Source organism: Phymastichus coffea, unplaced genomic scaffold (genome assembly GCF_024137745.1).
Source record: "Phymastichus coffea isolate CEN01 unplaced genomic scaffold, Cenicafe_Pcof_1.1 PCOF00002, whole genome shotgun sequence".
Taxonomy (NCBI): Eukaryota; Metazoa; Arthropoda; class Insecta; order Hymenoptera; family Eulophidae; genus Phymastichus; species Phymastichus coffea.
In genome coordinates, this window is record NW_026706813.1 from 1,506,121 (window position 1) to 1,533,417 (window position 27,297).

At 36.7% G+C, this 27,297-nt stretch overlaps 1 protein-coding gene and 1 pseudogene across 1 annotated transcript; one reads left to right on the top strand and one right to left on the bottom strand.

Annotated features, from left to right (window-relative positions):
* Window positions 1-27,297, bottom strand: part of LOC131663467 (uncharacterized) — a 107,255-nt pseudogene that overhangs the window by 34,197 nt on the left and 45,761 nt on the right.
* Window positions 893-18,131, top strand: LOC131663476 (uncharacterized). Its single transcript, XM_058933913.1, has 6 exons — window positions 893-1,171; window positions 14,135-14,616; window positions 15,016-15,191; window positions 16,361-16,427; window positions 16,509-16,706; window positions 17,127-18,131. Exons 1-6 carry the CDS (start codon window positions 1,078-1,080, stop codon window positions 18,129-18,131), a joined length of 2,022 nt encoding a protein of 673 aa, XP_058789896.1. The 5' UTR covers window positions 893-1,077.

Genomic DNA, 27,297 nt, shown 5'->3' on the forward strand with positions numbered 1-27,297 from the left:
CTGGCACGTAACACCCGTAATGAAATTCAATTTTTACGAATAAATGGACATTTCTTAATAAAAATGTTTCCCAAACGTATATTTTTAATGCATCTAGCGTTACACACATTTAAAGTATTCATAACAATCTTTTATTGTAGATTTACATTGAAGAAAACCGTATAAATATTGATGATAAACAGAAGGTTGATAATTGCAAGAATATCGAACAACTTATAAAGTTTGTTAATCATATGGTGATGCCATGTCTCAAAATGGACGGCATAAAAAAAGTACCATATTCTTCGTCATATTAACATACAATTATTTTAATTTATAGAATTAAGAACGTTTTATGTAAATGTTGTTTCGAAATCAGGTCGGAAAAATGTTATGGATTCATTCTCAAGAAGTTTAGTTCACCAGGTCCGCCAGTAATGCAATGCAAAGAATGCTCCGCTGCTCGGTTGAAGTTGAGAAAGAAAGTAAATGCGAAAGAAATAAAGCTTAAGAAGAAAAGAAAAAGGAAACAATTAGTTATGTCTTTGAAAAATGTGAGGCGCAAATATGGGAGACAACAGGAACAAGTAATGTGAAAAGATAATGTATATTATATATCGTATCTATAGAAAAGTAAATCTTATTTTTCGTATTGTTCTTATTGTTTATTGATCGTGAAATGCGGTAACAAAAGAGAGATGTATACGATAGTGTTTGCACATAACTGAAATCTTTAAGATTATCAATTATATGATTATCTTCATCATGCTAATTATTTAATCGCAAGTTTAATTTATCACTACAAATATCATGTTAGATTGTTAGGTTGAAAAAGAAAATTATGCAAATTAAAAATGAATGTGCCAAGACGTCAGAGGAGGCGGCTATAAAAATTAGCGAGAAGTTTCCGGAAAATCAACGATTAAATATACAAGCACGCGTGGCTGCATCGAAGGTCGAAGGTAGTAAAAGCATAAGATATTCGACCCAGTGGATCTATGAGTGTTTAATGCTTCGAATAAAAAGCAAGAAAACTTTTCATCACTTGCGATCTCGTCAGATATTTGCCCTACCATCATTAACAACACTTAGTGTTACATGAAGCGAATGAAAGGAGCATACGGTTTGGACCAAAGCACTTTCGACATTTTAAAAACGAAAACTGAAAGCATAAATTCTAATGATGTCCGAGGTTAGCAATTATAAATTCATTATTCTCATAATCACGTAACTCTATGTAAATAGTACGAAAATGTCTTTTGGTATGTCGTTTATCGATAGCTAAATTATCGAGCATTTAGATGATATTTTCCTTCTTTTCACGACGAAATCGTCAATTAGCACTAGTGCAATAAACCACTAACGTTTCTTTCCAATGAATTATTTAACATGAAAAATATTGTAACAATTTTACAAATTCTTTTTGTTAACCAACTAATTGAAGCAATATATGAAACAAAAGAGTCTTTTATTTGAATCATCAATAAATTACTATCAAAATTTGAAATACACACCTTTTTTATTCTTTGAAATAGAATAACCGAAGTTAGTGTTCGTTTGTTATTAATAACATGAATATAAACCCGTCAAACATTTTCGAATACCAAATTGCTTTTTATCAATAATTGCGCATGACTAATTCGACTCTCTACATTTATTTTGTAATATAACCTGACATCATATATAAAATCAAGTAGCGCAACAGTGTTTTGGGGCAACGGGTTTACTTTTTTTTTTCCAAAATGACTTTATTTGCTTAACAGATTACAATATGGATACATAGGTAGGCGCAAACATGTCAATAAAAGAAGGCCTTGACAATATGTGGATAATATATATATATATAAGTACGCTTCGGTTAGAAGACTCGCTTATTTGCTATATGTGTGTCGTTGCGCTTTGGAGTGGCGATATCGATGACGAGTGGCAGGCTGGACGTTAGTCTTGTTGCCTGAAATTTCGGGGGGTGAGTGCGCGGGGAAAAAACTACAAAAATCCGCGAGACTGAATATCTAAGGGACACAAGGGAAAGAGGAGTGGGTTGAGGGAGTAAGTAGGAGTGGGAAAGGGGGAGGTGGAGGAGTCAGTCTTATAAAACTGCAAGTTCGCAGTTTGTACATCGTACCAGGCGTGCTATTCGTTTCGTACAGTCGACGCATATTGGAGTTACATTTAAATATACGTATACATATATGTGTTCATACATAATTAAAATCGGTTTTTAATATAATTTTTATGCCTTGTGTCTTGACCTTTTTCGAATTTCATCTTGTATACGGGGGTCGTCATGCAGCCAGTGATATTTGGTATTATATCGTTCTAACGAATTGGCACAGTTAAGCGGGAGCGCTGTCGATTATTTTAGAGTTGAGAGACAATCTGACAGAGTATACATAATATTTTTATTCGCAGATGATCTGGAGACGTGATAAATTATCGGTACATTGTTTTTATCCTGTATGAGGCCGTTTACGTCGAAATACATAAACATGTGCGGGGCGATGTAGTCGGTGTATATAGCTAATTCGTATTCTGGGTCGTTTATGAAAGTGTATTTTTTCAGGATTGAGTTATCGATATTTTTTAGATTGGTAAGGTAGTCACGAGTGAGTTTGAGAATGAATAGGTCAATCCGGGGGATATCAGCTTTATTGTATATATCAGTGTTGCTTATGAAGTGTTTATTATCTTCGCGGCGGTATATGTGCAAGCAGGTTCGAAGGCACATGCGTTCGAACTTACGGAGCTTTTCGGCGGTAGATGCGTTTATGTTCCACCACGTGGGAGCTGCATAGGTGATAATGGGTCTGATCAGAAACATATAGCAAATGATTTTTGCTTTCACTGATAGGCTGCGTTTGAAGAAAATATTGGAGTATTTACGGAAGGCTTTTTTGGCTTTATCAAGCTGTTGGTGAACATGTGAATTGAGTCGGAGCAGATAGTCTAGTTGGACGCCTAGGTATTTTACTGTCTTTTTTTGTGGGATAACTATTTCGTTATTACCGTCCGACATTGTGACGCGAAAATTTTTTATTTGTTGTCTTTTATTATTTCCGAGGCGGTTAAGAGGAACATGAAAAACAATAGTTTCATATTTTAGAGGGTTGGGTTTCAAATTCCAGGACATGTATTCAGAAGTTATTTTATTGACTGGAGTGTTTTTTGGACTTTTATGGGGCTTTTGTTGGCAGCGAGGGATATGAAATCGTCGGCATAAGTGGCTGAGTACGTATTGTTGTCTGAATTTAGTTTGAAAAGATTGGGAATGTGACTCGTGAAAATATTAAATAATATCGGAGAGTTTACTGTGCCTTGGAGTAGGCCTTCAGTAATTTCGAAAATTAGCGAGGATAGTAGGTTACCATTCCAAATTACGAATGATCTATTGATGGCCATGTGCCAAATTAATTGGATAAGATCAGCGGGGTATTTCAATTTAAGTAGAATAAAAAGTAGGCCGGCTTTCCATACCGAATCGACTGCTTTTTCTAAATCAACCAGGCATGCCCCAACAACCTCACCCATGTTCAAGTGATGGTATATATCTGTGAGAATTTTATAGATAGCGTGAGTGGTGGAGTGTTTATTTTTGAAACCAAATTGGTTATCGGGAATAACTTTATTTATATTTGAATATTTTGTGACAGGGTTATAGCGATGTTCGCTAGCCCTGTGTGCGGCACTCTCCTCGCGTGAACGCAGCGACCAAGTGTATGCTATATAGCGACTACATACTTGTGTCGTTGCAGGATCTGGAGAGAGGAGCGCGACGATCGGCGAGGTGTCGCCGTGAGTGCGAGTGAGAGCGAGAAGAGCGAGAGAGAGAGAGCGATTTTGACTAATTTTTGACGGCGAGAGAAGTGGGAGCGCGGCGGCGCGAGGCTTAGAAAATGAAGAGAGAGGAAGGGCAGTTAGGCGCGAGCTCTCGAGTAATTAGGGCCGCCTAAGGAGAGACTGGTGGAGACAAGAATTCGGCAGGAGAGGAACTACTACCAGGAGTGCGACTACCACTTGCCAGGAGAACCAGGTGTTCAAAGCTGAGCCCGAACAAGCAGCGACCATTCGCCGTCCACGGGGCAAAGACCGTGTTGCGGCCCTTCCTGCAGCAACCTCGACCGTCGCCAGGGCACCGTTTCCAGCTGGTCTACGCTTTCGCCGGCGTCGCCTCTCTACCGACGGACCGTCGGCATCCGGTGGGTCTAAGACCAGTTTATCTCTCTCGCGCCAGCTCTCGCTCGATTACGGACATTAGCGCATTTTGATTTTATCGCGCACGCTGAGCGATCTCGCTCGCGTGATCCCGCGAACTCTGGTCGCGGAAAGGTTGAGCGAGCCGCTCACCGCGGCGAAGTTAATCTTGTAGCGATATTTGTGAAAAGGCGTCAATAAATGAGATCGCCATATGTAGTATAATTGAATTAAAATGTCCGATTATTTGTATCAACCTCCCCTAACCAGAGCGAACTTCGGCCTGTGAAAGTCAGCGCCGGCTTTCTTTACCGAGAAAGAACCCAGAAAAATTAGCAGAGACCAGCCCAAGGCGCACGTGGGCTGACCACTCTTGCAATTTGACTATTGAGGAATTTATTGTGCATTCGAAAACTTTACTGATTGCAGGGGTGAGACTAATGGGGCGATAGCTGACTGGGTCATGGGGGCATTTGCCTTTTTTGAGAATTGGAAGTATTTTGGCGCGCTTTCAGCAATCTGGGAAGTATTTGAGATTGATGCAGTTGTTAAAGAGTATTGTGTAGTCGGAAACTATTGCGGGGGGGAGGTGTTTGAGCACTATTGGTGGGATGTTGTCTAGTCCTGATGAGGTTTTATTAGGTAAATATTTGAGAATGAGTTGAGTGCGGTTGACGTCGAAAAATTCGAGAGAGTCATCAATCTGTGCTGTAGCATATGCAGGATTAGATGTAGAGAATTGAGTAATTGCATTACTATTCTTATAGTTATCGTTAAATTTTTCAAGTAGTGGATAAACCGTTTTCTCGACTATTCGTTTCGTTTTGGTGCCTTCATTGATGAAACGTGGGGCATTCACTTTTTCGTAGTGCGCACCGATGATGTTAAGAATGTCCGCTTGAGTTTCTAATGTATACTCATCGTTAATAGTTTGTTTGCCCTGCAGTTCGCAATTGATGCGATCGAGTAACTGTGTGTTGTTTTTGTGTACGTGAAGAGAATAAATTTGAAGCTGTTCTTTAGGCCTAAAAAATTTGTTGATTTTTGGGAAGAAGGATTCAGGATTTTTGTAGTTAATATTTTTGATTACCGCATCCCAATATTTGTTATATGAGACTTGGTATTTGTTTTTGAGTATGGTATTCACTGTATTAATAAGGTCTATAAAAAATCGAATTCTTTGATTATTGATATTCACTGGGCGTTTGTAGCAATTATTGAGTTGGGAGACTAAAAAAGATTTGTATCGGTGGAGTTTACGGATTTTTGAGCTTACATAATTAAGAACATTATCCGTCGGCTTGTATTTCGGTACGTGAAGTTCGATCGCGCCTTGTATAGTTTTCTCAATGGACTTTATATAGTTGTTAATTTCGTCGATAGTGAGGTTTCTGTTGTCAGGGACCTCGCTATGATAATTTTTTTTTTTTTTTTTTTATTTTCCAATTTATGTTACAATCTGTCCTTAGTGGACAATAAGTACATGTTATTATTAACTAAAAATTACAATATATTAAATGAATTGCGTGTGGGTACTTCTCCAGTGAGCAGTATCCATATGTGACATTTACAATATTTCATTTATATTTACAAAAGGTGTTTGATATTTTTTAAATCTTGAAACTATCGGAGTAGTAGTTAATAGATTTTTTGCTAGCTGATTTGGATGTTCCGAGATTCTGTTTGTATATTTCCTTTTAAATGCTTTGATTTCCTCTCGTACAGTTGTTATGTTTACGTCTTTTCTTATGATTTCATTGTGACAAACCATGGTGGATCTGTGATGTATCGTAATGTTTTATTTTGGAATCTTTCTAATATGTCTATGTTTGATTTGGTGGCAGTGCCCCAGAGTTGGATGCCGTACGTCCATACTGGTTTGATTATTGCTTTATATATAAGTAGTTTATTTTTAATGGCTAGTTTGGATTTTCTCCCAAGTAGCCAGTAATATTTTCTTATCTGTAAGTTCAGTTGTTTACGTTTTGTCCATATGTGGTCTCTCCATGTTAATCTCCGATCTAGGTGCATACCAAGGTATTTTGCTTTGTCTGCTTGCGGTATTAGTTTTTCATTTAAGTGTACTGGAGGGCAAGTCTCTTTTTTAAGTGTATAGGTTACTTGGATTGATTTTGTTTCATTAATTTTTATTCTCCATTTATTGAACCAGAGAGAAGCTTTGTTTAAATAATTTTGCATATTTTTAGTGGTGGTCGCTGCGTTGGTGTGTGTTGTCAATATGGCTGTATCATCTGCGTAGGTGGCAATGTTTATGTTTTCCATGGTCGGGAGATCGTGTATATAGATTAGATATAATATGGGTCCTAGGACACTGTCTTGGGGGATGTCGGCTTTTATTGGATATAGTTCTGTTGTTTCATTTTTTATTTTTATTTTGAATGTTCTAGCACTTAGGTATGATTCTATTAGTAGATAAAGTTCTGTTGGTATAATTTTGTTAATTTTGTAAAGCAGCTCTACGTGCCAGACTTTATCAAATGCTTGCGCTACGTCGAGAAATACTGCGTTGCAGTATTCATTTTTTTCAAATGTATTTCTTATTTGTGTTGTTACTCGGTTTACTTGTTCTATAGTAGCATGATTATTGTGAAATCCAAATTGATGCTCTGGTATTATATTTTGCTCTTGTAGAAATTTATTCAGTCTTTTTTTGATTATTTTTTTGCAGATTTTTGAAAGTACTGGTAGTAGGCTAATTGGCCTGTAGAAAGTGGTATATTGAGGAGGTTTACCCGGTTTTGGTAGAAGAATTATTGTTGATATTTTCCATATTGCAGGGAAATAATGTAATCGGAATATTGCGTTGTATATAATGGTTATGTGTCTTACGGTTTTTATGGGAGGTTCTTTCAGTAGTTTGGCGTTTATATTGTCGTGTCCGGGGCTTTTTCTATTTTTCAACTGTTGAATTAGATGGCTTACTTCTTTTACCTTGGCAGCCTTTAGTATATAGCTTTTTCTGTTGTCATCCTGCGTGCTGGTTAGTATGGTGTGTTCTTCTTCTTCTGTTATTATACGTTGTGGTGGATTGAATACATTCATAAAATGTTCTGCAAATGTGTTTGCTTTCTCGATGTTTGTTCGTGCCCATGTCATGTCATTTTTTAAAATAGGTGGAGAGAAATTTTTTGGTTGTTTTATCTTCTTTGTTGCTTTCCAAAGTGAGTAATCGGAGGCCTCTGTTGCAGTTAGATTAGTTAAGTAATTATTTATATTTTCATTTTTTTCGTCGTACAAAAGGTTTTTAAGTTCCTTGATTGCCCTGTTATAATTTGTTTTATCAGTTTGTGATCTAGTCTGCTGCTATATCTTTCTTAGTTTCCTTTTTTCTTTAATTTTGTCTGATACTGTTTTGGAGATTGTTGAATATATTTTATGGTTTTCTGGGTATGAAGGAGTTGCGTTTTTGATGGCGTTATTAATATTGTTGTTTAGGTTTTCTATTGCTATGTCAATGTCTTGTTTGGTTTTTAGTGGTATGTTACATGTAAGCTTTTCATTTAATATCGTTCTGTATAATTCCCAGTTTGTTTTTTTGTTATACAGCGGTCTATTTTTTGCATTGGTTACTATTGTTGTGGTATAGTTAATAACTATTGGTGAGTGGTCTGATGTTAAATCGAGGCACGATTTGGCTGTTATATGATGGTAAGATATGCCTTTAGTGACTGCGAAATCTATTAAGTCCGGTTGTTTATGAATGTCGGACGGCCAGTATGTCGGTTCACCTGTTGATATTGTTGTTAGGTTTTCTGCTTTTATTACTGTGTATAAAATTACTCCTTTTGGATTTGGAGTTATTGATTTTGATCCCCACCAAGGATGTTTGGCGTTGTAGTCTCCTCCTGCGAGAAAACGATCTAGGTGGGCAATATAAAGCTGAAATTGTTATTTGTCCGTGTTTGTCTGTTATTGCTATATTTGTTGCTTGTAGATAGTCTATTTTATGTGGTTCCATTTCATGGTGATTTATATTATTTTTTATTAATATTGCTGTTCCACCGTGTGCTTTGCCGTCCGGATGGTTTATACTGTATAGTATATATTGTGGGATTTTAAAGAAGCTCTTATGTGTGAAGTGAGTTTCAGATATTAGCATTATATCTATGTTATTTTCTATAAGAAAGGGTTTTATTTCCATGTTTCTTTGAGCTAAACCGTTAGCGTTCCAAATTGCTATGTTTATTCCTGTATTCATTTTATTCATCAGCTGTATCATCATGTTTACTAGTAGACTTTCGTTGGTGTTATTAACTGTTTGTTGTGGTGTCGGTGTTTGTTTGGGTTCGGCATTTGATGTGTTTTCTTCTCTATTATAGTTTGTATTTACAGCCTGTGCGTATGATGTGTTTGGTCTAACGGTATTTTCAGTTATTTGTTTCGCTCTTAATGCTGGAAAAAGTTTTTGTTGCAAGAGTATTCTTGCACTACAACCTTTATAGCTAGCTACGTGCTTACCTCCGCAATTTGCACACTTGACGTCGTCTATTCTCGTTTGTATTGGGCAGTTGCTGCTGAGGTGTTTGTTTGCGCATTTTACACAAACTGGGGGCCTGTGGCAGTAATTTTTCGTGTGTCCAAATTCTTGACAGCGCATGCATTGAGGGATATCTCTTTTTTTATGTGGTGGTTCAAAGCTTACTAATTGATGCATTAATTTTTTAATTTCAAATATTTCTTTATTATTTTCTTTCTGTTTTATTTCTATGAAGAAAATTGGTAAAGGCTGTTTCGTAATTTTGTGCTTGACATTTGTGATTCTTACTACGTCGTGGTTAAATGTTTCTATTTCGGTTTTAAGTTCACCTATATCTATTGATGGGTGCATGTTCTTTAATACAGCTTTATAAGGTTTGTTGTCTTTTCGTTGAAATGTGTAAAAATCGGTATTTTTTTTCTAGTTCGTTGACTGTTCGAGAAAAAAGTTCCGGTTTATTTATTTGAATTTTTATTTCGTTGTTATTTAGCACTTTTAGGGAATATTCATTTTTTACTACCTGGTCGAGAAGGTCACGTAGTGGCATTATGTTTCCGACCCCGTTAACATATATAGATGGTGATTTCGTAGCTTTTGGTATTTCGGTTAAACTTTGAGTGTTCAATTTACTGTGTCATCATTATTTCCTTTTTCTTTCAGTGCTTCATATTGATTGCTTGTTTCAATAGGTTTTGTATTATTTCCAAGTCAGTAGTCTTCTATGTTGGTTTGTCTTTTTTTAACTGTTTTAATTTCCTCCGGGCTATTTCTTGGTCGCTTATGTTGCACTGTTTTCCAGGTTATTTTTTCACTTTCTTTTTCTTCCGATTTTTTTTTTGGTGTAAGATACTTCTTTTCTTTTGTTGTTGTAGCCATGGCGGCTATGCCAATGTTATTGTTAGTACTTTTCACTGAACTGATTTCTGCTTTCTTATTATTTACTCGCTGTCACTTTAATTTCGAGAGCGATTATTCGCACGTCTGTACTCATCGAAGGTTACAAGTGAAGTGCTATGATAATAAGAGTTAAGTTTTTTATGAAATTTGGACCATTTGGTTTTTTTATACATAAAGTGGTATTGTGAAGTCGGGTCAATTGGAGTAATATTAATAGTGTTTGTAATTTTTATTGTTACATGTATAGCTTTATGGTCGCTGTTATATGTAGAGACGTTTAGTTTATTGTTGGGAGAGTTTATGATTTCTAAACGATTATCGAGAATACATAAGTCGAGGAACGAACCAGAGCGCGGAAATGTTGATGAACAAGGGGGGATAATGGATGCGCGGAAGGCGAGCGCTTTATTTTCACTCCATCGTTTAAGTATCCGGCCTTCACTCGACGTAGCTGGGTCACCCCAAATTTGATGTCGAGTATTTAGGTCTCCGCATAAAACATAGTAGTTTTCGGGAAGATCGAGCTTCAGCTATAGAAAAGGGTATCGAGTTCATCAGTGAAAATTCTAGAATAGTCGTTATTTGCATATGCGCTAATTATGTACAAATTTGTATTAGTAGTTTTGATTTTAATGATTGTGTATTCTAGAATTTTGTTTTCCGATGATGAGGGAGAGTGAATAGCCTCATACGGAATTTCTTTTTTGATCATGATAGCGGAACCGCCTCCTTTTATACTATTTTTCGTGTCAGTACGAATAAAATCATAATTGGCGAATTCAATTCGATGACGTTTATTAAGTTTTGTTTCTTGTAAGAGTACAATGTAAATTTATTAACAAAGTTGAGTAATTCGTATCGTTTCTTAAGCGAGACAATTGAATTAGTGTTAATTGAGATTACGTTAATGAGTTGTAGCGAGGAGGCGGTAGCACTGTTAGTAGTATTTTGTGAAAGGTAGTTAGAATGTGTTTGTTTATTCATATTGAAGTCCTAAATGTTCGTATAATTTCATTATCTTGTGAGTATTATGAGTAACTATATCAGTGATTCGAGTGATTTGCGCGGATAGGGGGTCAATTATGCGCTTGCTGAAGCGTTCTAAAAGTTCTTCGGTTTGATCCGGCTGTTGCGTCTGCTAGCGCGGGTATGCGTGTGCGGCGGGAGGGTGTGTGTACTGCGGTGGCGCGCGCTGCGCCTGCGTAGTAGGTGTATGATATTGCGAATTCGGAGTGGTAGCTTGAGCGAACGAGAGTTGATCTGTAACTGGTTTATTATATGCGGCGAGATTGCGATGGATTTTATAAATTTTTGCATTTTTTGCGTTTTCAGCATTAATTTTGGTTTGCATTTTGATGGCTTTCATGCATTTACGGAAAGGGCAGCCTCCATATGAAGCTGGGTGGCCATATTTATCGCAGAGTGTGCAATACAGTTTCTCTTTTTGAGAGTTCGGTGGAAGAGTACATTCGCCTGCTGCGTGTGGGGATGGGCATTTTACACAACGGTAGCCGAGTTCGCAGTTGGCACTCGCATGATCGAATCGTTGGCAGTTTTTGCATTGGAAGAGATCGGTTTTCCTTAGAGGTTCCCATCTGACAGATTGGAAGACTAGATTGCGAATCTGTTTAAGATTTTTAGTAACGGTGTCACCGGAGCATTCAGCGACATAGTGAATCAGTTTGGGTCTGTTTTTAATGAGATTTACTTTGGAAACTTTTATGACATTAACAGATGGATTCTTTTAAACCAATTTTAGAGCCAACCCGTTGTGAAAAAAATAATAATCAAACAATCATCTCAGGTGACAACACGTGTGTTTCGTTGGTAAATATCCAACCTCATCAGATCTTTATTAAAAAAACAAAACGAGAAAATGGTTACAATAACAGATATAAACCAAAAACAAACAAAAATCACGCTAACAAAACATTTACCTCAATTCGCAAGTCACAATCAAATTAAATATCACAATAAAGTCAAAAATACACTGTCAAACATAATATTCGCTCAACTACACAAAATTCAAATCGGACAACGACTATGAAATAATGCAAATAAAAACAGTGTCTGTTGCCTTTTATACCAAAACAAACCACCGGTAGACACAATCAGATGTAAATGAGACAAATGTAGTATACAAATTTTGTTGTGATAGTTGCCCGTCTGTATATATTGGTCAAACTAAGAGATGTTTAAAAAAAACGCATAGAGGAGCATAGGAAGACACCTTTAGATAAATCTCTTCCGGTTCCGATGCAATTGAAAAATTATCCTACACATTCGTTTGACTGGGACAACACAATAATTTTAGATAGAGAGTCTAACTATTGTAAGAGATTAATTTCGGAAATGATTTATATTAATTTGTCTTATAACACTATAAATAGACAAGAAGACACTAGTTTACTGAGTAAACAATATAAAGGTTTATTTGATATCTTAGCTGACTGATCTCATATTTATTTACAATATATTTTTTATTATTTTGTTTTGATGTACAATGATGCTTAATGTACCGTTTTCATGCATAGGAGAGGGGATACATCTGATTGTGTCTACCGGTGGTTTGTTTTGGTATAAAAGGCAACAGACACTGTTTTTATTTGCATTATTTCATAGTCGTTGTCCGATTTGAATTTTGTGTAGTTGAGCGAATATTATGTTTGACAGTGTATTTTTGACTTTATTGTGATATTTAATTTGATTGTGACTTGCGAATTGAGGTAAATGTTTTGTTAGCGTGATTTTTGTTTGTTTTTGGTTTATATCTGTTATTGTAACCATTTTCTCGTTTTGTTTTTTTAATAAAGATCTGATGAGGTTGGATATTTACCAACGAAACACACGTGTTGTCACCTGAGATGATTGTTTGATTATTATTTTTTTCACAACGGGTTGGCTCTAAAATTGGTTTAAAAGAATTTTGCTTAACAAAATGGAGAGTGTCAAGAATAACAAAATTAACAGATGGAATTTCAAGGGCTGCGATCTCTTCCTTAATCTCGGTTAAAATTTCTTTCACGTCAAAATCACCGTATATACCTTTGATAACTTGAAATTGAGGTTTTTTGTCTTTCGGTGTGTAAGTATAAAATTTAATATTATTATCTTTAAGTATCTTACGGATATTTTCGTGTGTAAGAAGGTCCGTCGCTTTGATCGTGAATTCGGATTGGGTCGTGCAATGTATAGTGAAGTGTATTTTTGTCAAACCATTGTTTTTGAAAATCTGTATAAGATTCTTGAAAGTTGTGTCTTGAGCAAATATCGGCGGCGAGTTGTTTAGTTGCGGCACGGCGAGGCCGGGTTGTTGTGGCACGGAATCATCACGTGTCTGGTTGCTGGCAGTTCTCTGCTTCTTTGAGCGCTCAGGTTTCTTAGTATTGACTTTAGTATTTGAATTATCTTGTTGTTGTTTGCTGGCGTCGTCTTCCAAGACGGCTTCTTCCGCGACTTCCATGTCATACTCTTCCATAGTGTCGCTGATTTGTCCGTTATTTCCGAGTAATGAGTATCGGTTACTTGTGAGTGGGAATCTGGGAGGGTTTTGTTGCTGGATATGTGAGCGTTTGCTCTTCGGGCTGGTTTGCCAGTTATCATCTGTATTCTGTGATGCGGTGCGTTTGATACCTTCGGGGGGTATTGCACGTACACGTGTGGCATTTGAAGTTACGATTTGCGTGCGCTGAGTGGCATTCAAGTTCGTTACGTTCGGCTGAGCTGAGTATTGAGTATGTTTTTGGGCATCTTGTATGACTTTATCGCAGAAAGTTTTTATTGCGTTGGCGTTCCTGTAGTTGGGCAACTTTCCTCCGTTAATCGCATTGATTATCGCACTAGTTGAAATCGTGAAATTCGTTTGCGGTGCATTTAGCGTGGGTTGGTTACCTTGGACGGACGGCGTAATGACGGATTGTTGTTGTTGTATATGAGCTGGCAGGCCCGAGCTATTTAAGATATTTGTCGACGAAAAGTCGGCTTGAGAGCTGTGTATGCCGGCCTGCACCGTGATTGGTGCGCACGTGGTAGTTGGAGTAGCGGTGGTGCAGGATATGGCGAGAATGTTTGGACTCATATTTCCTGGTGGTTTTAGTTGTTTTGTGAGAATAAAAAGATGGGCGGAGAGGGCACAGGCATGCGCCTCTCTCCGCGTGTTGCGATGGATTCACTTCCCTTCACTCGCTGATTTTTAAAATACACTGCACTAAGGATTTACGGCACGAGGGTGCTATATAGTAAAGCACTTAATAGTGTGCGGTATATAAGGCCCGGATTCAGCGATATCAGACTGTTAAAGCGCGAGAGCGGCGGTATTGGTAGCACCGTGCGGAGCGAGAAGCATGCGTGCTGCTCGCGTTCGCAGCTCAAGCACGACTCCGGGCAACGGGTTTACCGTGTCTATCATGTGAAACTTGTTGAGGTGATTTCTTTAATAAGGCAATGGTTTGTTATTTTTACAACTATGGTCTGTATAAACGAATAAATTTCACGACACTGTTACTGGAATATTTTATACTTGTAATACGGTAGATGATAATTTATTTATTAACTATATTTCGTTTGCAGGAATTATTCTTGTAGATGAAATGAAGCTTGCAAAATCACTATCGTTTAATAGGCAAAATTTACAATTCGAAGGCTTCACTAATCTTGGCAAGTATACTCCCAAACACCAACAAGGAGTTAAAGGTGATCACGCGTTGGTGATTATGTTTCAACCTTTCAAAGGGAAATGGGTACAAGCATTAGAATGCTTCTTAAGCAAAGGTAGCGCAACTGGAACAGTTTTGCATCACATATTGCTGGAATATATAATATTGGCTAAAAAAGCTGGACTAAAAGTTGATGCGGTCACGAGCGATGGTGCATCGTGGAATCGAAATATGTGGGAACAGTTTGGTGTAAATGAGGAGAATATAAGTACTCCTCACGTAGCTGAGACTGATCCTAATTCCATGCGGCGATTATGGTTTTTATCGGATTTTCCACATTTGATAAATTGTTTGCGCAACTTTTTTTTAAAGCAGGGACGCTACGATAACATTTGGGTAAGACATTTTGTGTATTAATATACGCTTTACTTTTGCTACATTTTTTGCTTATTTCAAGATATCGTTTGAAAGTTTCAACTGCAGTAGAAGCTTGCCAGATCGCCATTTAATTACATGTGACTAATCGAGCTTTTGTGTTATGAATATAATTTATCTTATTAATTTACGGTACAATAAAAGATTCCCATGATTATCATCATGAGCTGTCGTGCGAATATCAATTTATATTTCGTTATTAGGAAAGTTCGCTCATTAAAACTTCGTTTACACCTATTGTCTTCTTAAATATTATTTCATTATAATTTAATTTACTTAGCTGAAACTCGCTCGAATCCTCACGCTATGTTTTATTGAAACTTATAATAAAATATTGTGTCAGTAAAATGATTAATGGAGACACCTGATGGGCTAGTAACCTTAAATCATTGGTATTCGTTGCTTGAAGTGGAAAATCCGAAAAGTTACAATATGAAAGTTAATTACAAAATCAGAGAAGAGCATATCAGACCACAGTACTATCAAAAAATGAACGTGGCGATGGTATTTCAAGTAACGTATAACTTCAGTGAATAGTATGCGCTTTGAAACTCTAATTTTTTTAATTGAATTTTGCAATCTTAAGCGAAGAAAATTATTGTTGCTTAAATAGTTCTTTGGAGCTGGCGATGCAATGACCGTTTTGAAAGACAATCATCCTGGTTTGAGTGATTGCGATGGGACTTAAATTCTGTAATAGGGAGAAAAGTTTGTAATAGGGTCGGCTTATAACGCCGATAAATCTATCGCTATTACCAATTATTTATAAAGGGTCAAGGTAAGGGAGGCGGTGTATTGCTCCTGACAAGGTAAAGAGATAGGTAAACGCAATGATTATTCCTCTTATCTTGGTAAATCTATTTATTACAACACGCTACCTTGAGCGTTAACAGTTCGGACATTCTATCGCGCGCCTTATCTAACTATTGACAACTTCCGATCGCCGAAGGAGATGGCCGGCACGTTAGCGCCTTGCCATCTCACTACCAACTCGATACAATCTAAATTATCTTAATAACTAAACTAGCTGTGTCGGCCCGTGAGAGCCTGGCACAGTGCACAAGCCGCGAGTAGCCGTAAGGAGAGAACTCAAGAGAGAGATTAGAGAATGACCTGACGATTGTAGATCTCCTTCGATGCAGCGCCTTGCCGATGATGGTGATAGAGTTCTGCAGGCAAATCTATGGTTGGAAGGGCTCGCTGAAATGATAGGCTGGATCCGGGCAGATTGTTAATGCCGTCACGGTCTCCTCGCCTTATCTTGCTGACTGCAGGGGGTCTATGTACCTCTCTCTGCTGTGGGCAACTTTTTTACTGGCCGCGAGTATGCTTCCGAGTGCGTGAGAGACTGCTTCTCACGCTCTCCCCACTCACTTGCCTAATCGGCGGCACGCGGCACCGTCAAGCGCGGCCAGTGTCACGCGCCTGCCTGCACTATAGTCGCGTTCTTTTCTTTCTCTCTTTTCTCTCTCTTTCTCTCTTTCTCTCTTACAAGAACGCATGTTACTGCGCGCTCTTGTTGACCAATGCCGCTGCCTCTCTCTATCTCTCCTCTTCTTTCTTGTTGCGGCAGCAATGCTGAAAATATAAAGGCTGGCATCAGGCACGTGAACTATGCGCCATAGGTCTGCCATGAGTCCTTGCCGATGGTAGGGAGAGATAAGGGACACACGGTGCAGGTCAAATCCACCGGCACCGTTACAAGTTTAATAAAAGCTATGAATTGCCGAACTCCAATTGATAATATGAAGATAGGGAATGCTTTGTATAAGGTAAATTATATTATTATTTGATTGATTATTACGAAATAAATTTATATTACATTGCATTTTTTATTAATATTATAATTTTAGATTGTCGAAGATTTCATTGTTTATCTTGAAAAGTGGGAACAAAAAGCTAAAGATGAGAATATGGAGTTCATACCTCCAAGTACATACTATGTTTTGAAGATATCTTTGAAAGCAACTTTAAAAATATGTGATTTCCTTGTCAACACCTGTGGTTTCAAATACTTGATGACAGCTCGTTTAAATCAAGACAGTTTGGAAGTACGTTAAGTCTAAATATTTTAGATATAATATTCTTCAGGAATGTCTAACTTTTATTTCGATTGTCTGCATTATTTATATAAACCTGATAATTTCCAAGCGCGTACATCGATCCTATCTTTTTTCTTTTTTTATTTAACAATTAAACGAAAATTCTAAATGAGCCTTAGATTATCGACATATCTATAATAAAATTCATTAATTACTAGCAAAGATAACCTCGCTCTCTAACGCTCGTATATTTTCAATTGTGCTAAAATATAATTAATAGTTTTATATTTCATAAACTTGTATCATCATTTAATATTTGTTGACGTAGTCACATTGAAAATTTTTGAGATCGACCAATTACTATCGTATAAGTAACATAAAAAATGGTATTATTATTACATTAATCTCATAAAAATATTTTATTTACAGCGATTTTTCGGTATGATGCGTAATTATTGCGGTTCAAATGATCATCCCGATTCGGCGGTGTTTATACAAACTTACAGGCTTGTTTCAATTTACTCATTAGTCAAACCACCGAAAGAATCAAACGTTACGGGCAGTGATCTTATGAAAAGCTTAACTTCAATAACAGATGCTGCAGATATTAATGACGTAGAAAAAAAACAACAATGGGATGCACTAATTGACACATTACTGGACAGAGGAGTGGGTATGGATCAACTTGAGAAGGTTGCTGTCAAGTTCGAAGAGTATGATTATATGAAATGTACTACCTCTCAATACGTAATTGCATACGTAGCTGGATATGTGGCAAGAAAATCAGCTCGATTTGCCACTGTAATGGAAGTAGACACTAACGGTAAAAAGCGTCGTCTAGTTTGTTCAGTTTATACCACAACACTATATCTCGACAACAAAGAGCTCGTCCCAAATTCTTACAAGCTCATACAAATCAGAAATAGAAGTGCTTTAATACAGCCTTCTATACAGCTTTTTAATTTAATTAATATTTTAGAAAGAGCTATTTCGACAGTTATCAATGATCAGCAGATCATTTATGCGGAATTATTATACGACGTTACCACAAAATTGGCAGAATTACCACCACTTCCATTACTTGGCTGTAAAGAGCACAATACTGCATTCACTTATAAAATTGTTGCTTTCTTCTTGACGACACGAATGTTTTTTGTCACGAAGCAATCTAACAAGAATGACAATATTGAGAAAGAAGTGACAAGAGAAAGAAGAAAGCTTTCAAAGCTCTCGAATGTTCCTGCGACAGAAACGAATGGTGTTGGCATCGTAAAACAACCTGATAAAATTAAAACCAAGAACGCTACGAAAAACACAAGAAAAAGAAAATACAACTGTTCCAGTATCGAAGTTGAAGTAAAACCTGCCGCGAAAAAACAACGTATGGGAAAAGAAAACAAATTTGCGAATAAATTAATAGTGAATCGCCGATAATTAAATAATATTGTTTTTTTCAATGATAAATTTTGTAATAATGAAAAGAAGGGAAATAGTAAGAGATGGAAATCCACTTAATTTTAATTATATTCAGTAACGTTTCGTCAGCACATTTGCTGACCTCTTCAGGCTGATTTCTCTCGTAGTCAAATTATTATAAGCTAAAACGAACAACACGTAGCCAGTCACGTTACCATATACATATATAAATAATATTGATTGTGAAGGTATGATATCGACGTGTAAATAAATCATTATAAAAAAATTATACTCGTGTAAATACCCTTGATGTCAATTCCAATTCTCATTTAAAAGACAGTTCAAATTATTTTAATTTAATTTAATTAACATCAATATATAATGATCATGCATCAATATGTACTGAATAAATCGATTTAAAAAAAATCTGTTAACATCTCAAATATACGTCGCATTCTTAACACGCTAAAAATAAATTTCACTGCGTCCTCGGACGTTTTTTCGATTGTTATTTGAGGTGTATATAGTGGTAGAAAATGATAAAGAATATTTGACAAATTACCATGAATATCTTTTTCAACCCTTTCATTCGACATTATTTTAGATGATAATTTTTACCATTTCAAATAGGCGAAAGTTTTTCGCTCATACAAGTTTTCAGATGTTCCTCTTTGCACACACACATATTCATATAACATTTCCGTTGTTTTAAATATATTTTTCTTATACTACATCACTGCTACATTCGTTTATCTATACATATACGAAAAATATCATTATATCGTATAACAAAAAAGTAGATCGCAAATAAACGTCGCATTATTGAAAAGAACTTCCAGTAGCTCTTGAAAAATCTAGAAAATAAATGATTTTTTATATCGATTAAACGGACTGATAGCACAGTCTGTTGATGCGTTAGTTTTACTCATTTGAATTTTAAGCGCAATGAACTTATATTTTGAAGAATATGTTATATGCTTCTAACCGGCGATATTTTTCATTTTATTGTATAATACCATAGTGTTATTATTTTTTTCAGCATTCATGTTAAAAGCGCTAAAGCTTAGTTTTTGTGGCACGCATTTCAGTTAAGGATAAATATATCAAATTGTTGATGAAAATACCCCAGTAAACTCTTCAAATGCTCATGGACGTTTTCTATCATTTTATATTTGGAATAGGTACAGGAAAAAATAGTGAAAGTCTATGCTAATTTTTTTTTAAATATCATCTTCAAAAAATTTCAATTGTATGTGCTTTATCATTTAAACACAGAATCAATAATTATATGTTATTTGCATATTTAATTTAATTTTACGTATTTATATGATTCCGAAATTCTCCATAATGACGAAAAAAAGAATTCATCTCTAGGATTCAAACCGGCAATCCTAACAATTTAAAGCAGAAACCTTAGCCTCTCGGCTAACGTGCTTATATCACTGTCTAAATGTAAAAAGTTATATTTAAGTTGCCAAGAGGGGCTTGTGATTAAGTTTATGGTTATAGTATTTGGGGTTTGCTCTTGATAGCTGACTTATCATTTATGTCAACTCAAATCATATCGTCATCATAAGTAAGCACAGTTTTGAAGCATAATTTGATATACGTTGTTGCATGTTAGTTGACAGGGAACGGTAGATAAAATCAAACTACTACGCAGTACGAATGGCGCTCGCTAGAGGGGTCTGACGCTAGCTAGTGTCAGCTATTCCGATGAGCGAGCCTGGCGATCTTTGCCGGTGAAAATGTCCCAGATTTCTGTTGGCCGGCCGAATGAGTAGGGTCTTCTTCTCTCTTACTCCCTGGTTCTATCAACGTTTCGGCAACATTTTAGATTCACCGATGTGAAAACAGCCCGACACAAATAACATTTTATAAAAAAAAAATGATCCCATCTCAAGTATGTCTAATTGTACTTCTTGAAAAAATAATTATATGTTATTGTACCATTATATTTCTCATAAAAAATAAAAAATATCGTTATCGATAATTCACCTCCTATTTATTCACATAAAAGACATAATTAAGCAAAAATAAATTCACAGAAAAATTGTACCTTCTGTAGTCTAAATTGTACCATCAGTACAATTCTATAAATTTGTTTCTAAAAGAAATAATAGGACAATTACAAATCACCACTAATTGTTACAACTTACAAGGATGTCATCCGGAAATGTACTTTGCGCAGGCGTAGAGCTTTGAAGCATAATTTCATATATGTTGTTGCATGTCAGTTGCCAGGGAACGGTAGATAAAATCAACCTGCTACGCAGTACGAATTGCGCTCGCTAGAATCGAAACGACCCCTGGCAGAAAAATGATTGATTTAAAAAAAAAATATATATCATTAGCTTCGTCTTAATTTGTACCACCCGAAAATTCATTTTTTTAAATTTGTATCCCACCCCCCAAAATTTTGAAAAAAAGCGAAAAAAACGATATTGCGGAAAACTCATACTCTTGGCAGAAAAATGATTGATATAAAAGAAAAAAATACCACTAGTTTCATTTTAATTTGTACCATCAGAAAAATGCTTTTTTAGAATTAGTACCCTCTATAAAAATAGAGAAAAAAAGATTTTCTTATGGTAGATTAGCAATTCAAATTAATGTATTACTGCGCATGCGCGGCGGAAACTCTATCTTCCAGCAGAAAAATATGTGATTTAAAAAAATATATATATATGAATGCCTTCTTCTTAATTTGTACCATCTAAAAAATACATAAAACTAATTTGTACCTCTGTGGAATTTGAATAATACGAGGGTGGTCCGATAAGTACTTAGCCTACAAAAGAAAAACGAAAATTTTGGAAAAGTGGCGTTTTCTTTTTCAACATAGTCTCCTTTTAGTTCGATACACTTGGCCCAGCGATGCTCCAACTTCTTTAACCCGTCTGAAAAATACGTTTCCTCGAGGTCTGAAAAGTAGGCTTCCGTGGCAGCGATTACCTCCTCATTTGAATCAAATTTCTGCCCGGCGAGTGACTTTTTCAAGTTTGGAAACAAAAAGAAGTCGCACGGGACTAAATCTGGAGAATACGGTGGATGAGGCAGCAGCTCCTAGCCTAATTCGACCAATTTGGCCATGGCGACGGCGGAGGTGTGAGCCGGTGCGTTGTCATGGTGGAAGAGTACTTTTTTCTTCGCTAAATGGGGCCGGTTTTCTGCAATTCGACGTCGAATCGGCCCAATAATTCGGCATAGTACAGCCCTGTGACCGTTTTGCCCCTCTCCAGGTAGTCGATGTAGATCACACCTTGTGAATCCCAGAAAACGGTGGCCATTACCTTTCCGGCCAATGGGGCAGTCTTCGCCTTCTTCGGAGCACTTTCGCCGGGTAAAGTCCACTGTTTCGACTGTTCCTTGGTCTCTGGTGTATACCAGTGGATCCATGTTTCGGGGACTGTCACGAAACGACGCAGAAACTCCTTTGGATTGCGCTTAAACAGCGTCAGACAGTGTTCTGAAGTTGTCTCACGGTTGCGCTTGTTATCCGGAGTGAGCAAACGCGGCACCCATCGCGCCGACAGCTTTCTCATGTCCAAAATTTCATGCAGGACATGACCCACTTGGTCTTTTGAGATACCTACGATCTTAGCTATCTCGCGCACCTTCAATCGTCGATCTGCCAATACGAGATCGTGAATTTTTGTCACGTTATCCTCCGTGGTAGCCGTTTTCGGAGCACCTGGACGTGGCTCTTGAAAAATCAACGTGCGACCACGTTGAAACTCGTTAAACCAATTTTTGACGGTCGCCATCGAAGGAGAAGAGTCACCGTACACAGTATCCAAGCGCTTTTTGATTTCGCTGCGCGATTTCCCTTCCAAAAACAAGAATCAAATCACTGACCGATACTGCTCTTTTTCCATTTTTCAAAAATCAACGGACACACTTGCTTTCACACGCTCTCAAAAATAAACTACAACTCAGATCCGGCTGAAATCTTGACAGTAACCATCGAGAAGGTTATACTACGTGATAGACTATTTCTTTTGCGAGACTGGCGCCATCGGGCGGTGAGGCTAAGTACTTATCGGACCACCCTCGTACAGTGTTTTTTGTGTAATTATAATATTGATAAATTTTACAGGAAAATCTCTCATTTCTTAAGAAAAAAATATATTTCTAGCTCTACCTTAAATTTTAACAACAGAAAATAGTTTTATTGTAATTTTTAAGCTCTAAAATTTGATTAGACATGTTAATATAAAAAATCCTAAGTTAACGTGTGTTCTTAAACTCCTACATTCGCAAAATCAGCTGATTACTCGGATGATAAAGTAGATAACTCTGATAGGAAAAATATTTATTTCCTAAAACAAAATACACCACCAACCTTGCCTTAATCAGTACCAGTCGAAAAATAGTTATTTTGGAATTTGAACCCCTCGCAAATATTCAGAAAAAAATTAATTCGTAGTCTAGTTCGACGATTCTAATTCCGGGTCTTCCGCACTACAGAAAATCTCTTTTCTCGGCGGAAAAATCGTGAAATTGTAATGTAAAAGATTATGATTGTCTTCTTCTTAATTTTTACCATCTACGAAAACCAAAAATATAATTTTTACCCCTGTAGAATTTGAATTATACAGCGTTTTTCATAGAAACACAGTAAAATGCAAAAAATTAATAAAATTTATGATCTTGACAGAAAAATGGTGAATTTTCTTAAGAAAATTAAAGTGAATAGCTTTATGTCTATTTATACTATAAAAATTATCTAAATTTACTTTTTGTACTCCTCCTATTTATCAAGAAAAATAACAAATTCGTACAGCAGTCTTACACATGTAAGCGCTGTCATCAGCATAGAGTGGTACAAAATTATGATTTTGGAATAATGTATTTAAAAATTTTTATTACGACGCAAAAATACTCGAGTTGAACGAAAAGAAAATGTTAATGAACTTAAAAGTAATTGTACCATTGAAAAAAAATATTTTATAATTTTCATCTGAAAAGCGGAGAAAAGATGGACAATCATATCTTTAAAAATCTATTCTCTTGGCGAGAAAATGGTGCAGTTCCGGAGAAAATCCACTCAAAGGTATACCTGGTAATTTACATTAAATTTAAAAACAAATATTTTAATTTGTACCCTCCTGTGATGATGAATAAATCCTTTTTTTCCGTAGCAGTACGAGAATTCAAATTAGCAAAACTTTTTGGTTTTTATACTTAATAGACAATAAAAAAAAACGCGTTATAAACCCACATTTATTATTAATGCGATAATTAAAATACAGATATATAGTATATTAAAACGCAGACTATGTTTAATAGAACCTTCGTTTAATTTTAATAAATAAGCTGATTTGAAAAATAAACGTGTATGAAAATCTATTATTTTAATTTGCATTTACTTTCAATCCTATCAATATGAAATATATATATTACATCACTATGTTTGTTGAGTCGGTGAAAAATTATGCTGTAAGAATCAAGTAAATGCGCAGGCATTTTGGTGAGTAAAGCAAGGGTCGTAATTTTTTCGAAATTACTGCCTACATTCAAAACTGTGCACGTATGAAAAATCTAAAGTATATAGCAGTAACAAATCATTAAGATTTATCTTCATTACAGTTCATTAGTACGAAATTTTATGATAGAAACTGCATAAAAAATTGCTAATAAACCGTTCCTATTCCATCGGCTATTTTCTCCATCTATCTGTAGCACTTTATTGCTGGTTGAAGTAAAGAAGAAATTTGAGTAGAATTAATCGATTTAAATTCACATATCTTGTTCCAAATTGAACATAGGTTTTACAGTACACATTATAAATATCATGTTTATGAAAATGATTGTGAGAATTGCCGAATTTTATTTAATGTTGAATTCTTTATTATATAAATATATAAATAGACAATTTTCATTGAAGAAATAACATTGATTCACTATTTCATTTGCGTAATATGTTTAATTATATCATAGCCATTATAACGTGAACTTTGTAGTAGACAATAAGAAGTAATAATTAAGCATCGATACAACATGAACATTTTGATAATCTACCACGTCGTGTCAAATAGAAAAATAAGAACATTATTCCTACTCGCGACTGTCTTGTAATATGCAATCCAAGTATTACAAAAATTCGCTTGCATTAAAATATATTGATTTCCATCACAATTATTTAAAATATGAAGTTCGTTTGTAAAAATTATTATGACGCAAGCTGCGTCTTTATCTTGTCAATTATCTGCTGTAACTTTGAAGACTTATATAATAACACTCGCCTGTATGGGGTCATTATTTTATAATCACCTTACTCCTATGCACGAGAAAGATCGTCATCCGAATCTTTCTGAATGGAAAATTCAAAGCTGAAAGTAGCTTTCTCTGCAGAAATCTTTTCCTCTAGATTGCTAAATATAATATTTGGTTCTTCTGGAGTATCTTTACGTGTGTTTTTCTTTATGCACTCTATTAGGAACATATTCAGATTCTCCTTTAAGTTTTTCTGCTGAAATTGTTAAAAAATAATTAGACCATTTATTTTGTTAAAAGATAGATTAGAAGTAGTGTATATGAATATTCTTACCTAATTCTATAACTACTGTAGTAGCATTTTTATATACTTGATGGACATTTTCAATTGTTGACAGGAAAGATTTAACATCTTTACGTTTTCAAGTATTTCAATCGATCGTCTAAATCATTATAAAATACAATTCTTCTATTTTGTACAGCTAAAATTTTTTCACATTGATCAGCAACTTGCAGTTTACTTTCCCAAATCAAATTTTTATCTATAGAAAAATCTAAACACATATAAATAATCACAAGTATGAATGAAAGACAGTGGGTTTACAGCTACTAAAAAAGGCTCTTGTAACATCGATAGCTTTCATAATGCTGTTCTAGCTACTGTTCTAGAAAATGTATATTCTAATCTAAAGTTTTGAATATAACTTCCAACTAAATTAATTTTTGATTCTGGTTGGATTTAGGTAGGTATAATGAATTGAATCAGTTAACCAATTATCATTCATATCGCAATTCTAAAATAATACTATGAAATCTACTACTGTAGTAGTTTTTTTATAAGCTTGATTGACATTTTTGATAGATGAGAGAAAAGACTCGACATCTAATTTAATAATCTGACAGTATAATAAAGCTCTTTATTATATTTCTATCCTAAATTCTTGAACTATATACCATAGAGAATAAACAACCTTGCATTGCATTTACAATGATAATAAATAAGTTATTAATTGATAATAATGAAAATTATACATTATATAAAAATTTGCAGTTGAATTCTATTTCTGTAGCTTTTTCGAATCTAGAAACAAATGCTATTTTTTTGCTCAAGATAACCATTATATTACCCTTTACGTAATAAAAAATTTTATATTTTCCAATATTCTTAGTTATAAGAAGAGAACGATCATTATCATTATCAGATCATTTACATTGGTCCACCTATTTGAATTTTTAAATTTTTAGGGACGTGTTCAGGGGAAATAATGTAGTCGACACTGAGCATAATAAAATGTACTGGATATTTATTAAATTATATTAATTGAAAAGCCGATATTGACGATAACGCGATGCGAGCCGAATTGATGCACGCAAGAGCTTGTGCCGATTTGTTCTCTAAATCTTCTCGCGGGCAAATTCGCGGCGCTAGCTGTTGCTTCCACCGGTGCTGCCACAATGCGTCGCTCGGTCGCGACTGTCCTGACCCCACAGGTACTCCCCCCTTAGAGACCTTCGTAGCATCCGAAGGGCACGAAGGCAACGATACCCTTTTTTTTAGGATAGCTGGTGTGCATTTCGGATGCGGTGAGTTCTGCTGCATGGGCTCCGTTGGGTCATGTGGAGGAGCAGACTGCGGTGGTTCAGGTTGCTGCTGGGGCGTGCGGGCGGGTGGTATCGGCTGCGGTACAGGCTGCTGATGCGGCGCATCGTCGACCTGGGCGGTGTGGTAGCTGCATCTGCAGGAGTGGGTTCATCAGCAACGTCGAGGAACGCAGGCTTGAGTGCGTCGGTAGATACAGTCTTCTCTTGGCCGTTGACTCTAATTACAAAGACCTTATCGTCTATGCGCCGGCATACCTCGTGTGGGCCGGAATACCGATGGCATGCCGATGACACAGGCGTGGGGCGGTAGCTCGCTGTCTTGCCTTGGAGTGGCTGGCGGCGCGGCGACGATGCACGCGCGTGACAGATTGTCGGCTACAACATTGTCTTCACCTCTCACGTGACCGAAGGTTACATTGAACTGTGACAAAAAATCGAGGTGCCTCTGCTGCCGAGGCGACGCTTTATGTGAGGCTTGTCTGCTTGCGAAAATCAGCGGTTTGTGGTCCGTTCGAATCTCAAAGGTGCGGCCCTCCAAGTAGCGCTGAAAATATTTCACAGCTGCGTAGGCGGCAAGCAGCTCTCTGTCGTAGACACTGTAATTCTTTTCGGTTGCGGTTAGTTTCCGAGACAAGAATGCTACTGGTCGTTGAGCTCCGTCGATTGCTTGCTCCAGTGCTGCACCGATGGCTGTATCGGAGGCGTCCGTAAAAAGGGTGATCGGTGAATCCGGGGCGAGGAACGTGTTGGTGACAGCGTCGTGCAAGGCTCGCTTGCATGCGAGAAAAGCGTTTTCCTGCGTTGGAGTCCATGGTGGCAACTTGGCTCTCTTCGCTTTTCTTGGAGCGCCAACTAGAATGTCGTCGAGCGGGACCTATAGTTGCGCAGCGTTCGGGATACAGCGTCGGTAATAGTTAATGGTACCTAGAAAACTGCGCAGCTCCTGATATGTTGTTGGTCTCGGGATGCGCTCAATGACATCAACCTTCTTCGGTGGAGGTCGGAATCCCTCTCAAGACACTCGGTAGCTCAGAAATGTGACTTCTGGGACTGCGATCTGGCACTTACTTAGGTTGATGGACAATCCCGCTGAATGCAGAGGTTCGAACAGCAAGCGCAGGTGCTTCTGGTGTTCTTCATGTGAGCCGGAACATACTATTATGTCGTCCAGGTATCAGTGGAAAAACGGCATGTCTCGGAACAGCGCGTCGAGAAACCGTTGGAACGTTTGCGCAGAGTTAAGCAGGCCGAGCGGCATAACAAAAAACTCTACCAATCCGAAAGAGCTTGTCATGGCTGTCTTGGCGACGTCCTCCTCTGCCATGGGGACCTGGTAAAACGCCTTCTCCAAATCGACGACGGA